The sequence below is a fragment of the Chanodichthys erythropterus genome, chromosome 10 (assembly GCF_024489055.1).
Source record: "Chanodichthys erythropterus isolate Z2021 chromosome 10, ASM2448905v1, whole genome shotgun sequence".
NCBI lineage: Eukaryota > Metazoa > Chordata > Actinopteri > Cypriniformes > Xenocyprididae > Chanodichthys > Chanodichthys erythropterus.
Genome location: NC_090230.1, coordinates 47958916 through 47974500, shown reverse-complemented (window position 1 = coordinate 47974500; position 15585 = coordinate 47958916). Strand labels below are relative to the sequence as shown.

General features: G+C 37.8%; 1 protein-coding gene across 1 annotated transcript in view; it reads right to left on the bottom strand.

The window, feature by feature from the left end:
• Window positions 1-15585, bottom strand: part of cadm2a (cell adhesion molecule 2a) — a 42546-nt gene that overhangs the window by 7195 nt on the left and 19766 nt on the right. The window contains exons 5-6 of the mRNA XM_067397982.1: window positions 14711-14801; window positions 13476-13654 (exon numbers count right to left, since the gene is read on the bottom strand). Of these exons, the coding sequence (XP_067254083.1) occupies window positions 13476-13654; window positions 14711-14801 (270 nt within the window). The remainder of the gene's footprint in view (window positions 1-13475; window positions 13655-14710; window positions 14802-15585) is intronic.

Below are 15585 nucleotides of genomic sequence, written 5' to 3'. Positions count from 1 at the left end.
ACATGCTAATTCAGAAGGAATGGCACATGCTGTCTAGGAGATTATTGTTTCCGTAATCTTGGAGATATTTGTATAAATGCCTTAAAGGGCGACGGTGAGCGTGGGCTAAGTGTAAAACGGATGAAGGAAAACGAACGTTAACGCTTCGGTGATCTTCTTTACATCAATGGGCTATTGAAGGACAATAACAGAGAAAGTGCTGAACTGGAAAGCTTCACCTTCATGGTACAATCGAATACTGGAAATTAACATTTACTGGGCGACTGCTGATGTGCTTCCAAATTGAAAGGTGAAGAGAGATGGTTGGCCTAGCGAAAGAATTGTAACATATCAAAACACCAACCTCGTTTAAAGTACAGGTCTATGCGGAAAGCAAATTGAATGGAAACCTCCCAATAAATCACCTAATATGAAAATCCAGCACAAGCTATTCAATGGCATTTATGTTTGATTGCTATATGCATGATTTGCTCTGACTCTTGGATTTAAATGTTCCACCACAATCAACCAGAAGCAAACCAAATTACGCATAAATTGTAAAATGCAGTGGAATGGAAAGATGCCGTTATTAACCAAATTATGAGTTTAAGTGTGAGCTCATTAGACTTGATTAGAAACTCGGCTGGATATTAAGCTGTTTACCATACATCAACATTAGTCCTCAGTGTCTGAGAACATCTGCAACTTCCACATTTAAATGGGTTACTTACAAATTTAAGGCTCAGAAAAAGGTTTACTTATATATTTTAATATTTTAGAGTTTTTTTTTTTTTGTTAAAATACTTCCTATTTAACTTAATATGCAGTGATGACTAAAAGTAATTTACAGGTACATTGTCTCCACCTGTGGTGTGAGTTTTGGATGGGACTATCTGTTTAAACATCCAACAAAAGCGGGAGAGTGAAGTCATTATTTTTGCAGTTCCATTTGGTGATGCCATTGGCACAGAAATGCATAGAAAAGTTTAAAAATGGCATATAAAATAAGTGTAAATAAAGACACAGAGGAACAATGTATCTCATGGTAAACATACTGCACTCTATATGAAAATCTGGAGAGGGTTTTTTGCTCGTTCGGTGGGTAAAAAGCATTTATCTCCATTGATGACCATTCAAAAATCTACATGAGCTGAGAAACTGCCGCTGAGATAAATGGGAATGCTAACGAATGGCTTTCTCTAGGTATTATAGACCTTTTTGATACCCACAAGCCCCAGAAACAGGTCAATAAAACATCCTATAAGTATTTTATAAGAATTTTACAGTCTCTTAAACAATCTAAAAGCATAGCTTTGGCTGATTTCCCAGTTAATGGGCATTATAGTGTCTTTTCTGTCTAGGAGGGGATACGAATATTCTGCCTCACTTAGAGATCCTATAGTTCTTATTCTCTCACTTCTCTTCATAACACATTGGAAGCAGTAAAAGCCAGCCAATTAAATCATATTAGAGGTCTCTAGGACTCCGTAAATAAATAAATAAAGATAAATAATGGCCTAATGCACTGTTTAATAAGTCAATTATTCCCCATTTTCTGCTGAGATAGAACATTTGACAATTGTGTCTAATGGAAAACTGTTACTAGGAAGAAATGGAGGCTTTTGTATTCAAGTTGTGGCCCTCATGGGAGCCCAATCTAGGAAATAAATGTTAAACATTAAACATCCAAATCAACCATTCCATTCATTCACCATCCACGCAGAAAGGGAAAAAAAAGGCTAAATGCTTGTTGGCCATCTTTCACATCCCTTTGCCCAGCACAGCAGCCTCTTAAATGACCCGTGAGTCTTTAGAGGGCTGATTTACATACCGAATGCTCTTGAGAGTTGATCTTAAGCCAAACGGGGGCAAAGGTGACTGCTGAGTTGGTCAGCATGGTTTAATTAGATTTTCAAAACAAATTACAGCTTCTAATTGTGGTTAAAAAAAGTATGTCTGGAGAGAGACAGAATGATTGAACCCAAATAGGGTGAAAAGAAAACAAATACAGGTGTTCTCCACCGAGAGGCACAAGCAGGCAAGATACTGAATGATTTGGAGACGTTACACTGGAACATTCATAATTAGGCCGTCATGCTTCAAATTTGATCTGCAGTGAATGCTGGGCGAGAGTGTTCATTTCGGCAAATTAAAGCAGCTCAAGGCTTCCAGAGGATTACTTAAAGTGTCTCCTTTCCACAGAAACTAAATGAATGAAGAGAGTCTTATTCGTAATTCATATTCGGTGGCAGAGTTTAATGATTTTTCTTTTTTCCTTTCCTGTTATATTTTAAATTGTTACCATAAGTCTTCCCTCGACATGACTTAATGTGACAGATCATCAATAACCGTGCTGTGTGACTGAGGAAAAAGACCTTTGCATTACATTTTAATTCCTCCTGTGTTGTGTCATTTTCAGAAAGGAGAGAAAAGAGGGGCGCTAAGGACTCCTGTCTCAATATTTAACTGACCCTCCAGGGACACGGCAGCTGAAACTTTGGCTTATCCATTTAAACAGAGACTTTTTTTTTTTGCTGGTATCCTCTGGCAGCCCCTCTGAGGAAAAGCTTTTTCATCCTGGAACACACCTTTCTTGAAGTTTAAATTAATAATTCTAAGATGTTCATAGATATGAAGTTTAACATCATTTTAATCCGTTTATTGAGAATAAGCAGCAGGATGAATTTTTTCCAAGATGAAATTCTCACTCTACACTTCTAAAACCCTATTCGGGATTCGTTTTCTGGATATATGTCTCTAAAGTAATTGTCTGTAATGTTTATTGTTAATTCACACAGGATAAGTAATGTCTTTAGAAATTGCAGAGATGGATTGTGCCCAGGAGCACTGCAAATATTATAATGCTTTTAGATATTTCAAAGTGTGCCCCTCCACTTTTTGGGAAATAATAATTATAGTTATGCTGCTGTGCCAAGGAAGAAATTTGCAGCCACCTATAAAGATTTTAAGACCAAATAAAGCATTTATGTAAGTGGTAATTTACTATGGCTAGCGGTCACTTACCAGCTATTTAGCAAGGACAAAATGTTAAGTCATCTAATTAATATTCATGAGCCAAGCTGATAAGGTTTATAATGTGTCCCTCCGACATTTCAGATTGTTCCTACATCCCTGGGGGTGTTTACCACCTTTACGCTTTGCCATCACACATAACTGACCTACCAAAAAATTAATTCACTGTGCTAATTGATTATTACAGGAAATAATGGATATGAGCACATATTTGAGATTAACTGGCAAATTCATTCAAATTTCAGACAAAAAGTAACAAAACTGTTGATGTTTGCTAGCCTATAATTCTATATTGCAATTTAAAAGACTTTAAAAGAAAATGTTACAATATACCGCATTTTCTCTCCATGACTTTGCTTCAATAATAAAATTACAGGCTTGTGTACTTTTTGCGTTTTGCTACCCAAACGAGAACACAATCCTATCAATCTCTTTTAAATGGGTAACAAATGTCAAACGGATTAAGAAACAATATGAAATTAATTTTAAAGTTTTTTCCCCCTAGTTCTCTTAAACTGTATTAGGTTTAGGTAGTAAAGGTCATTTTGAAAAGGTCATTTTTACTGGAACATGAATGTGCAGTCTGTAAAAAGTCTCTTTTCGTCATTTTAATCACACTGAATCACGATAAACCTCGTCTTCGATTCACACATACGCAGCTACAAGTGTTCACATGAAATAACTTGAGAAACTAAAACGTGGCTCTAGACTTCTCGTAAAGCACTAATTGGATGAACAAAGCTTTCCAAGGCAGCATGCATTGCTTGCAGACCAAGAACAAAGAATTGGAACTTGCAAATGATTCTCTGAGGATTGCTCATTTGTTTGCTTCTTACTGGGACTACAGCCCATGAACGAGGCAGTGTTCAGGCCACAACTGACAGGCCCACGTCTGCCCATTATGCTCCTGCGGTGTGGCCATGTTGAGTAATTGCTAGGTTTCTGGTCAACGCTTCAAGAAACATATGTTTCACTCCACACTGCGAGACTCCTTGCAGGAGGCTAGTAGTTTCCAGCCATGTATCATGTGTCTCTTTTGACAAAGGGTCTTGGTGGAATCCACAGTGACCTACAGCGGAAATAATAGGACATAATTCGAAATAATTGGGTTTTTTTTTCAAGCCAACATATTTCAAAGCTTCAAAAACTTCAGTACTTCCACGATAGACCCTTCAATGTTTATGTCCTGGAGTTAAATCCAATTAAGCCGGGTAATTCTTGGCAGACGCTGGACAAGTTTAAAAAGTTTTGTAATAATTTTGCAAAACTGCTGTGCTTTGTTGTGCTCCCTTTCATTTCTGGCCTTGGCTAATGAACCCAAACCCAGACCCTCCCTAAAACAGATAAATTTCTGCACTTTCCTCTCCCTGTCCAAAGACAAAAGGCATGACCAATCATTATCCCTGTAAAAGTGCCTCTGTGGGACAATAACAGCGCAGGGGTCTACGGCAGGGCGCTTTCATGCTGATTATGAAAAGTGAGCTGTAAATATTTTTAAATTCTCAGCATCCCCAGTACTTTACTCAACCTTTCAGCTTCTTAAGGTCACAGCTAATTTGCAAGCCATAAAAACGCATTTGGGAGATTTAACAGGGCTGGAAGACGCACTGATGGCATCGTCTGGGCCCCGTGTTTCTTTGAGGAAGAGTTATTATTCCCATTAAGCCTGGCAGAACGACGAGGCCAGAAATTCGCCGCTGGTACGCCCCCATTGATCGTAGGCAGGAGAATGAGCTGCTAATGCATTTAAAGAAATAAGATCTGTTAACACTGCAGACGTTCAGCATTAAAAGCTCAGAGAGAAATTTGCTTCAGCAGAAGGCATGTGTGTGGTATTTTTTCACAAATAGCTGATTCCATTCTGGTTGACTCTGGTAGTAAACACAATGCAGTTTAAGGATAATTCCATCATAACCTGGCATAAAACTTGGATATCCTTAGGAATAGTCAGCCTGCTGATAACATACTGATGCAGGATAAACTTTAATCTGCACAAAATCCCATGTTTAGTCCGTGTTATCCTCAAATTTAACCAAGTAAGCCACTTTGAAGAATAGAACCATGATACAATACAAACACAGCCACAAACTTCCCTCAAAGTTGCATCAACAGGGCTATACCCCTCACAAGTGGCACAAAAATAGGCAGACATTCAAACGACCCTTTGGAGAGTCCACGGGGATTGCAAAATTTTTTAGATACACCTTATAAATCACACTATCTATATTTAGCTGAAGCGTTCATAAACAAGAAACAAAACAGACCCTGATACCCCTGAGACCGCATTCACTGCAAGGATCTAAAGAACACGTCACATGGTACAGATATGCCTACAGGCTTGGTGTCTAGCTACTTAACTGATGAGAACCATTGTTCAGATCCTCTAAAGATGCACAAACGTCAGGGTAGAGGACAGTGAGGGTGACCAAAGTTGCATCTAACATACATTTACTTACCACCAAAACTCATATGTTGTTTGACACTGTGATATATGACCAAGAACCAGTGACAGGGCTCAACACTCACATTTGCGACTAAAAATAGATACTGTAAAATGTATATCTTAATATCTTAATAAATATCTTAAATGGTTTATGGTATACGTCTTTATTATTTTAAGGGCAGACACTACAGGCAAAAACACTGTTTTTTCAGGCACCTGTCAATTTTGAGATTTTGCACTTTTTTGCTTTTCATAAAGTGTTTTTTCAGACTGGTGGAAAGAAAACATCCAAAATACACTTTTAATTGTATATTTTCTCAGAGTCAGAAATCTCCACTTCAGCAGAACTTACCAAACTTTACAGTTATATTCCTATCTATATTCTGAAGGTTTTTACAGAGGGATATGCTGATATAGAATTTGCCTGATTTTATGCAACATTTTATTCCTAAAAAAATGGTGAAAATATTTTTTTTTTCTGGATGTTGATAGTATTTTCTGAATTATGGAGTGATAAAAAGAGATATCCAAAATTCCCTCTGTAAAAACCTTTGAATTCAATATGTCCAAAAAATTAAATGAGAATTTTAAACCTGACGTCATCCAATATTCAGATTTTTGTTCTAGAAATGTATGCAAATTAGCACATATTTAATTAGATAACACCTCATTTGCATATTTAAACATAACATTTTAGAAAACTTGTAATACAAAAAATGTTTGCAATTTTTAATGTAATCAATCACATGGGGTAGTATGGTGATATCTATTAGTTAATTTTTTTTACTCTATTCACCTGGGGTGTCTCGCCTTAAGAGGTCTTAAATTTGGGAATGGAAAAACGTGAATTGTGATATGGCCTAATGTGATTAAACTTCAAAAGAATATGATTTCAGTAAATAAATGCGAGCAGTAGTGCAGCATGTTTCAAAGTCAAAATGCGGTCTACCAATTAATACCATGCGTTTATGCCAATAGATTGCTTGAGATCTACTGCTGATGAATTATAACAGTGTTTACTTTATGGTGTTTATATTATATTATGCAGTAGATGTCTGTAAGAGTGCATATTTTATCTTTTTGATTGAGCAGCCGCCAAAACATTAACATATTATTCAATATACAGTATATATTTTAATAGTATTGTCTGTGTATTACAGTTGTACTATTTGATAAATTATTTATTGCACCCCTAAAGGTTTTAATTGCTCTCCTAAATTTTTCAACTTTTCACATGTGCTTCTTGGGGAAAAAAGTAAGCATAAAGCCCTGAGTGGTATTTTGTGATACTAAGGTGAAACCTGGCTCAGTTGCATTTCTGGAGTCTAAACAACTTCAGCGTCAGCAAAGGGAAAGTTGTTCTGTAAAGATTCTTAAATTCTCCAATAGAAAAAAAATTATTGCATACAGGTTTGAATTGACACTAGCATGAATAAACAATGACATTTTTTTCATTTTTGTTGATTCATTCTTTTAATAAGATGGGTTGAATGAAGATAAAGACATATAAAGGGCTCAAACTGTCACATTTGAGATGCTAGAAATCATAGTTAGAACCTAAGTGAGTGGAGGATGGAGGAGAAAGGAACTAAACGAGGACACACAAGGGTGCAGAAGAGTGACTGTAGGGTACAAAAACACTTCTCTCCAGATGTCCTTGGAGCTGCAGATTTGAGTCAGAAGAAACCAGGTTGGGGAGAAGAAAGAGAGATATAGGGATGGAAAGGGAAGTGTGTGAGGGAGACGAGGAGGATAAGGAGGAAGGGCAGTGGTTTTGTACAGTACCTCTGTTACCGGTGACAGCAGAATTGAGATGCTTGGAGTCTAAGGGACCTGTAGTGTCTGGGAGGGTGGGTGCAGGGGAGGTTGTGGATGGTGACGGTGTGGTGGGGGCATCTGTCATATACGCAACAAAAAACAATGACAACAAACATGTAAACAGAAAGGGACGGACGTAAGATAAAACAACAATGACAAGAGGGAAGAAAACATTACCATAACAATGGAACAAATGAAACACAATAGTTCTATGCTGACACAATGCATATCAAAACTGAATGGATTTATTTCAACAAAGCACACGAATAAAGTATTGAAAAAAAAACAAAAAAAAAAAAAAAAAAAAAAAAAACAGCATGTACAGGACACCTGACATTCCAGAAATGTATGTCTTTCTTATGATGTTTATGGATAATGAGTTTGGTTTGTGTATAATATATCAAGCCTCTAGATGATAGCAAAATAAGTTTTGCTCACAAAATGGTAGAAAAAGCAAGCCTCATGCAGAGAGAAATGCATAAATATTTGATGAAATATATGAAAAGCGGTCTGCACTGCTGAAATGCGGGGAGAAATGTGGAGAACAATCACCATAACATGCCTTTTGTTCCTAATAATATATCCTAATGTCAGAGCAGCTTAGAGCTCGATATTAGTGCATCTTTAAAAATGTAAAAAGAGCAGATGCTACTCAAAAAAAAAAAAAAAAAAAAAAAAAAAAAAAAAAAATTGCATTACACCTTGCATTTCAGTCTCCAGTGTGATTGGATAGACATTTCTGATCACACTCTATTGCAATATACACCAATCAGGCATAACATTGTGACCACCTTCCTAATATTGTGTTGGCCCCCTTTTGCTGCCAAAACAGCCCTGACCCATCATGGCATGGACTCCACTAGACCCGCTGAAGGTGTGCTGTGTTATCTGGTACCAAGATGTCAGCAGCAGATCCTTTAAGTCCTGTAAGTTGCGGGGTGGGGCCTCCATAATCGGACTTGTTTGTTCAGCACATCCCACAGTTGCTCGATTGGATTGAGATCTGGGGAATTTGGAGGCCAATTCAACACCTCAAACTCGTTGTTGTGTGCCTCAAACCATTCCTGAACCATTTTTGCTTTGTGGAAGGGCGCATTATCCTGCTGAAAGAGGCCACAGCCACCAAGGAATACCATTTCCACGAAAGGGTGTTCATGGTCTGCAACAATGCTTAGGTAGGTGGTACGTGTCAAAGTAACATCCACATAGATGGCAGGACCCAAAGTTTCCCAGCAGAACATTGCCCAAAGCATCACACTGCCTCCGCCGGCTTGCCTTCTTCCCATAGTGCATCTTGGTGCCATGTGTTTCCCAGGTAAGCGACGCACGTGGTGTAAAAGAAAACGTGATTCTTTCATTGCTCTGTGGTCCAGTTTTGATGCTCAGGTGCCCACTGTTGGCACTTTCGGTGGTGGACAGAGGCTAGCGTGAGCACCCAGACTGGTCTGCGGCTATGCAGCCCCATACGCAACAAACTGCGATGCACTGTGTGTTCTTACACCTTTCTATCAGAACCAGCATTAACTTCTTGAGCAATTTGAGCTACAGCTCGTCTGTTGGATCGGACCACACGGACCAGCCTTCGGTCCCCACATGCATCTATGAGCCCTGGCTGCCCATGACCCTGTCGCCGGTTCACCACTGTTCCTTCCTTGGACCACTTTTGATAGATACTGACCACTGCAGACCAGGAACACCCCACAAGAGCTGCAGTTTTGGAGATGCTCTAACCCAGTCGTCTAGCCATCACAATTTGGCCCTTGTCAAACTCGCTCAAATCCTTATGCTTGCCCATTTTTCCTGCTTCTAACACATTAACTTTGAGGACAAAATGTTCACTTGCTGCCTAATATATCCTACCCACTAACAGGTGCCATGATGAAGAGATAATCAGTGTTATTCACTTCACCTGTCAGAGGTCATAATGTTATGCCTGATCGGTGTATATTCTAAGTAAAAGGGGCCAGGCTAAAATGTTCTTACAAAAAAGCAAAGTTCACTCATAATCTCATTTCATTTCAAGGTGCAGTTTAATTTGAGTGATTTATGCTTTTAAAACAGGGGGTATCATTTAAGCCTCTTGAATGTGATTTGGTTCCACAATCAGAGTAATGCTGGCAGCTGTTTTGCATGCATAAAGCATGTTTAGCACAGTGATAAGGACAGGAGAGGAGAGTTGGGCTCAAGTTGATAAGCTAAATCACCAGTCTGCCTTCATACTAATGGACTCAAGCAGACAAGCAGAGTAATCCAACTGATAGCTCAAAATTGCACATCAGCTACCAGCCCTGGCTAACTAGAAATTAGACAAACCACAGGTTTCAGGGGCAGACATTAGTAAACAGCAGCTCACGGCTAGATTTGTGCATTCTCTGAGGAAAATGTAAGTGATGCTGGGCCATGTGAAACTCAAGGCGTTGCTAGGCCGTGTCCTGAATGTTTTTTAGTGCATTGTCATTGCTTATTGGCTTCATATGAGATTTGTTTCAGCTATTTTATTGTCCAATCACTGTTTATTATTTGAGGTATCATTTACATTTGTAGCATAAATAGTGCAGGGTGACTTACACAACAAACTTTAATTCTTTCAGTACTGAAAAGCAGGGGCGTCGGACTGGGGGGGTAAAGGGTACCGAGTACCCAGGGCCCGAGGCAGGGGGGGGCCCTTAGAAGTCAGTTTTCTATACATACATATACATGCACTAACATTTGTATAGCATTTATTTACAAATAAAAAAGTTGCTGTGCAAAACTAAACTTGTAGTTAGGCACTGGTTTGGTATAAAAAAGTCATTTTCATGCTGTGCAGGGCCCCACCACCCCTCTCGAATCAATGTAAATGGTACGATCCGCAGGTCAGGTGCTTCTGCGGACCTGCGGTGATTCGTGAATCAGTTAATGAGACAGGAGCTGGAGTTAGCCGTGATATGAACTAGGAAGACAGGGGAAGAGTAATGTCTTTCCTTAAGAAAGGAAAATCAGGGGCTCAAAAACGAAAAGAAAAGAAGATTAAAGAGAGAAAGGCAAATGAGGGCAAGCAGTTGCTCACTCAGGTTTTTAAAAAGAAAGGTGAGCTACAAATGCATCATCGAGCATTGACATTGTTTTAACATAAATATCTACTCCAGGTAGAATAGCATACATTTATGTTCGTACTCTATTTGAATAATATACCAATACTTTATAGTATCACACCCTACATAGCGAGCAAACAATATTTCTGAGTAAATAACGGAGTGAGAAGCAGACGGAGGCGGAGCCTGCGCAGCTTGTCTCCTTTTCTGCTGCAGTTCTCCCCAGAGTCAGAACTTTACATGAAAACACTGTATATTTCCCTCCATTATCAAAATCTAACACCCGCGAAAACACAAATCGTTAGCGCCTATTTTACCGCATTGTTATGCAAATTAGCCCGCGCACGCTCTTACATTAAGTACAGGATTGTTCTCAGTTTAATGCACATCTTAATGATTGAAAATGACTTATTTTAAAACGTAATTCAAAGACTGAATGTATAGTTTGGCGGTTAGTGTACCCTGTGATTCTATAGTCTGCATTTATTTTAAACAGACAAATAATCAGCAATTAACTTGTACTTAGCCTACACTTTAAAAAGGGTATTGTGACAATAAAGGATATTTTAGCAAGTTAGTAGTACTTTTGACAATGAAACAAAAATATATTAATCAGAGTGTGGCTTATTTTGTTTACATTTTAAGTGTTTTTATGATAAAAATGCAATACCCCACCCATTGGTATCACTATGGTATTTGGTACAGGGGCCCAGCAAGATGGTTTGTACCCAGGGCCCAAAATTTGGTGCTACGCCCCTGCTGAAAAGGGTCTGTTGATATTCATAGGTTAGGAATATCAACAAAGGCCTAGCTCAAAATAAGAGCAATAGTAAAAATTTTGCCTTATCAAACAACACTACTGTTGGCTGGAGCCTTGGGAGTTTTTTCGAAAAGGATCAGACAAAGTTTATCTTTGTTTCCGAAATACATTATTCATAATGGATTTAATAATGAACAAATAAAAGATTTTCACCCCTGAAAGGTAATTAGCACATAACAGTATATTCCTGCCCAGGGATATGGGGAAACACTTCAACCATACAGAAAAATGTGAAAAGATATTATTCAAGTCATTATCAGTCTAATAATAAAATCCTGTGCAAAATCACTTGCTGTTGTGAAATTCAGCTTTAAGATATACATACAGTACCTGATAATTTCTCAAGAGCAAGTAATTTGGCACCAGATTCTATTACTAGAAAAATAATGACTTGCAGATGGCAGGGTTATAAGCATTCACTGTATGGTTGAAGAGTTTGAGTAATGATCTTGATGTTAAAAAACAGAGACTACAAGTAAACCACATTCATTGGCTGATTTCTCCAAAAATATAAACAGTCTCTATTGCTTTCAAAACATAGCTTTGTTGGTTTGATCATCCGGCCAGCCCAACATAGCAACACTAACTCAACCAATAGGGTGAGTTTGGGGCGTGGCTATTGGTTTAACCCACCAATGATAGATCGCAGATATGTTTGGGAAACTTTTAAAAACATTCATTATTCTTTTCTGTTTGATGAGCCAGTACAGCCGAAATTCACCTTCAAAAAACCCTAACTACAGTATATAACAGAAATTGTGCTCATTTTAAAAGTACAGCTTATGGAATTAGGAGATCATGAGATTTTGGCTCTTGGTTTTATTTTAGTTGGGGGATATAGAGATTTATTAAAGTGTTCAAACCTGTTCAAACAGTCTAGATACTATTGGCTTGCTCTAATATCTTATTTAAATGTCATGGCCCAATTTTAATTAAGGGTGAGATTTGAATAATAATATTGACTATACCTCTCTCTCAAGTACCCCACTGACATGGTAGCCCTCTGCCTGGAATATCAATCATTCAGCTGCATATTGAACAGGTAATATTGCGTTTTGAATTGGCACAATACAAGATAGGTGATCTGATGAAGGACAGTGACCATTATACTGCTCCGGGTTTTGTGCTAATCACTGATGGAAGCACGGCATCATGTTTTGCCATTTAAAAAGACAGTAATGAATTCAGACATGGTGCTTTATATTTGTGACACCCAATTAGCTTTTTATTCCTACAGAGAAGGTGTCAGTTTTATAGTATCAACATCATTAAAAGCTTTGGTTCTCCTTGTTGTTATAGTGTCCTGACATTTCAATGAGCCCCTGACTGGACCCCTACACTGCACCATAACGGCTAATTAAATCTTCTTAAGATGGCCCGTGGGAGGATACAAAAGCTGAGGTAGAAGGAGAAAGTGAGAGAAAAGAAACTTCTAGAATGGAGAGGTTGGAGAACAATTTTCGGGCCTGGAGGGGTTTAGTGTCAAGAAGGCAGGGGAGACTCTTCCGCTTGATGCTCACAGTCATATCCGTTCTTAGCCTGTGAGCGTTTCCGCACAGCTGCCTCTGATGAAAGAGATGGCAGATGTGGACGCAGTGTAGCCTCTGAACCTCAGGGTGTATCGAGACCCATCATGCTTTACTGTTATGCTAACTCATTCTCTTAAGCGAAGTCAGAGAAAGACAGAGAAAGTGTGTTGCTGCATATGGACACATCTTTTGTGCAATATTTATGATGCAGAAGATTATTACTAAATTAAAGGAATATTTCAGTCAAAACTGAAAATCCTGTCATCATTTACTCATGTCGTTTCAAGCGTGTAACATAAAATAACTAGCTTTTGCCCATATTATGAGACTCAAAATGTTCAAGTTCCGTAAACGTCATAAAGGTAATGTGAAATTAATCCATATGATTTGTGCGAAGCCTTCTTAAGCAATACAATAATTTTGTATGATGAACGAATTGCAATTTAAGTCTTTTTTAACTCAAATCAAAGCTCGCTTTTGCAATTCGCTTATACAAGGACAACGTTTCGGGTCCCATTGATTTCCATAATATGGACAAAAACAGCTGACATTCTTGAAAATATCTAATTTTGTGTTCTGCACATGAGTTTGGAAAAACATTAGGCTGAGTAAATGATGAATTTTCATTTTTGGTGGAACTATCACTTTAAGCTAGATATTGATCTAGTAATCATTTCAAGGCATTGCAACTTTCAAGTGCTTCACAATAAAATGACAATTATTAGCAGGGTAGAAACGTAGGTTTGATTAGCATTGCAGATGTGACAGACATCACTCACCATAAATAACCAGCTTATATTCAGCGTGACTGGTGCCGAGGTGATTGGTGGCTTCACAGCGGTAGGTGCCATTGTCTGTTTTGTTCAGCGGCGTGAATGTGAGTTCTCTTCCTTCGACAATCATATGGTCCAGGTCTGGCAGCTCTCCTCCATCTTTAGTCCAGAGTACTGGGTCTGGTCTGGTGAAACACTGATTTTTAGCTTCCAATAAAAAGCATAATTCATATTTAGTTTAGTTTTTTTAATTTCCCATCCTTCGATAGCAACACTTTGAACTTTGGGATCTGCAAAGCTGTAGGTGCTACACACAGCCAGAAACAACACAAGGTTTGGCAGACATGATAGCATCTCTTCTGGTTCCTCATTCTTACATCACTGTGACTGAGTATCTGAACACCAAATAGGCGTTCTTTTCATAAATATGTTTTCATGATTCAAATGTATTTGTCTGACATTAGAATTATGCTTTCTTGTAGCTCAGTGGTTAGAGCGTGGCACTAGCAATGGTCATGGGTTCGATCCCAGGGATTGCACATACTCAGACACAAATGTATAGTATAATGCAGTGTAGGTCGCTTTGAATAAAAGCGTCTGCCAAATGCATAAATGTAAATGTAAATGCCAAACAATTTGCAGCTTAAGTGTCAAGGGAAAAGTTTTTGAGTTCTGAAAGTTACAGTATGTTTTCCTAGTACAATGAAGACTTTTCTCAAAAGATATCCTTTTCCTAATTTCAAAAGATCAAGGAAAATTGGATTCCTTATGATTAAATGACCCCTTTAATGCTACAATCAATGGAAAACAACACCACAAAGTTACAGCAATGGCTTTGAGAATACAAAATTCACTGAGAGAGTTTTAAAGTTTTCAATTTTAGCTTCAAACTTAGAACAGTTTTAAGCTATTTGGATTATCAAAGATTTGTCTGAAGCCTTTTTCTTTGGAAATATTATAAAATATTGGCCTTATTTTAGCTTCACTTGTACCAACAGATACGAGCTTCTCAATGTTGTTTTCCGTGTGAATTAATGGTTATTTATTCATAGCTGTTTAATTTCAACAGAATCAAATTCATGAGTCATCACATTAATGCAAGCATGTTGTTATAAGCCGCTAGCCGTAGGCCTGCCCACAGGGTGATTTCCCCTTGTTGCAGTAGATATGCAACGCATCTTCCCAAAGCTTTTTGCAAGCATTATAATTCAGTGAGATGCTGATAAATTGTGGATGCTTACGAGGGGTTTCCTTGAGGTACACATTCCAGTTTCAGGTTCTGCCCTTCCTGTGGGAGGGTTGCGGAGTGTAGGATGTTTACAATGGGAGCATCTATGACAGAGACAAAGAGACGAACAAAGAAATATTGTTTCAGACAGCAGCATCCAAGCAGAGGAATGACACTCTACTGAGATCAAAAGGTAAGTGATGTGACATAACTCAGGCTCAAATGCTCCACTGCATCTCACTAGATTGATTAAATGTCAAAGCTTCAAAGAGAAACTGGTAAATGACATGTCTGTAATCACTGTGCATAATTTTTGCTTTACCACCATATATCAAGTTTTAAAAGATGCCAAAATTACTTTTTATGTTAACTTTAAGAAGTCAACACCCAATGAAATCAAAATGAAGTTTTTTTATGGCTTTTAGTACATGTCTTTATATAACATGTATACAAGTGTACACCTAAAAGTCAACAAAAATATCCTGCAACATATATATTTTTTAACTTTTAAAGTCTTTCTAACTCATGAAATGGAATTATCCCTTTAATATGTCTAGTCCAAACTTTCTGTTTCAATAGGAATATATCAACATAAGACAATATTGTACTCAAGCATTGTCATAGGATCTTAAACATAATATGCATAAAAGATCAGTTATTCATTCATGTTAAAAAGTGAAAGCTGTGCGTAAAGCAAAAATAAATTCTGCAATTAATACTAATTTTACTTTTCAAAATGTAGTATTTTTTTAAATGTAACATTAACATGACACTAATTTGAGAGTAGCCTTTGTAAATAAATATACAGAAAAACAAATGTCAAAAGCGGTCTCAGACTTTTGAACCCCAATGTATAATGCACTGCTGTTATTTAGAAAAGCCATTTTA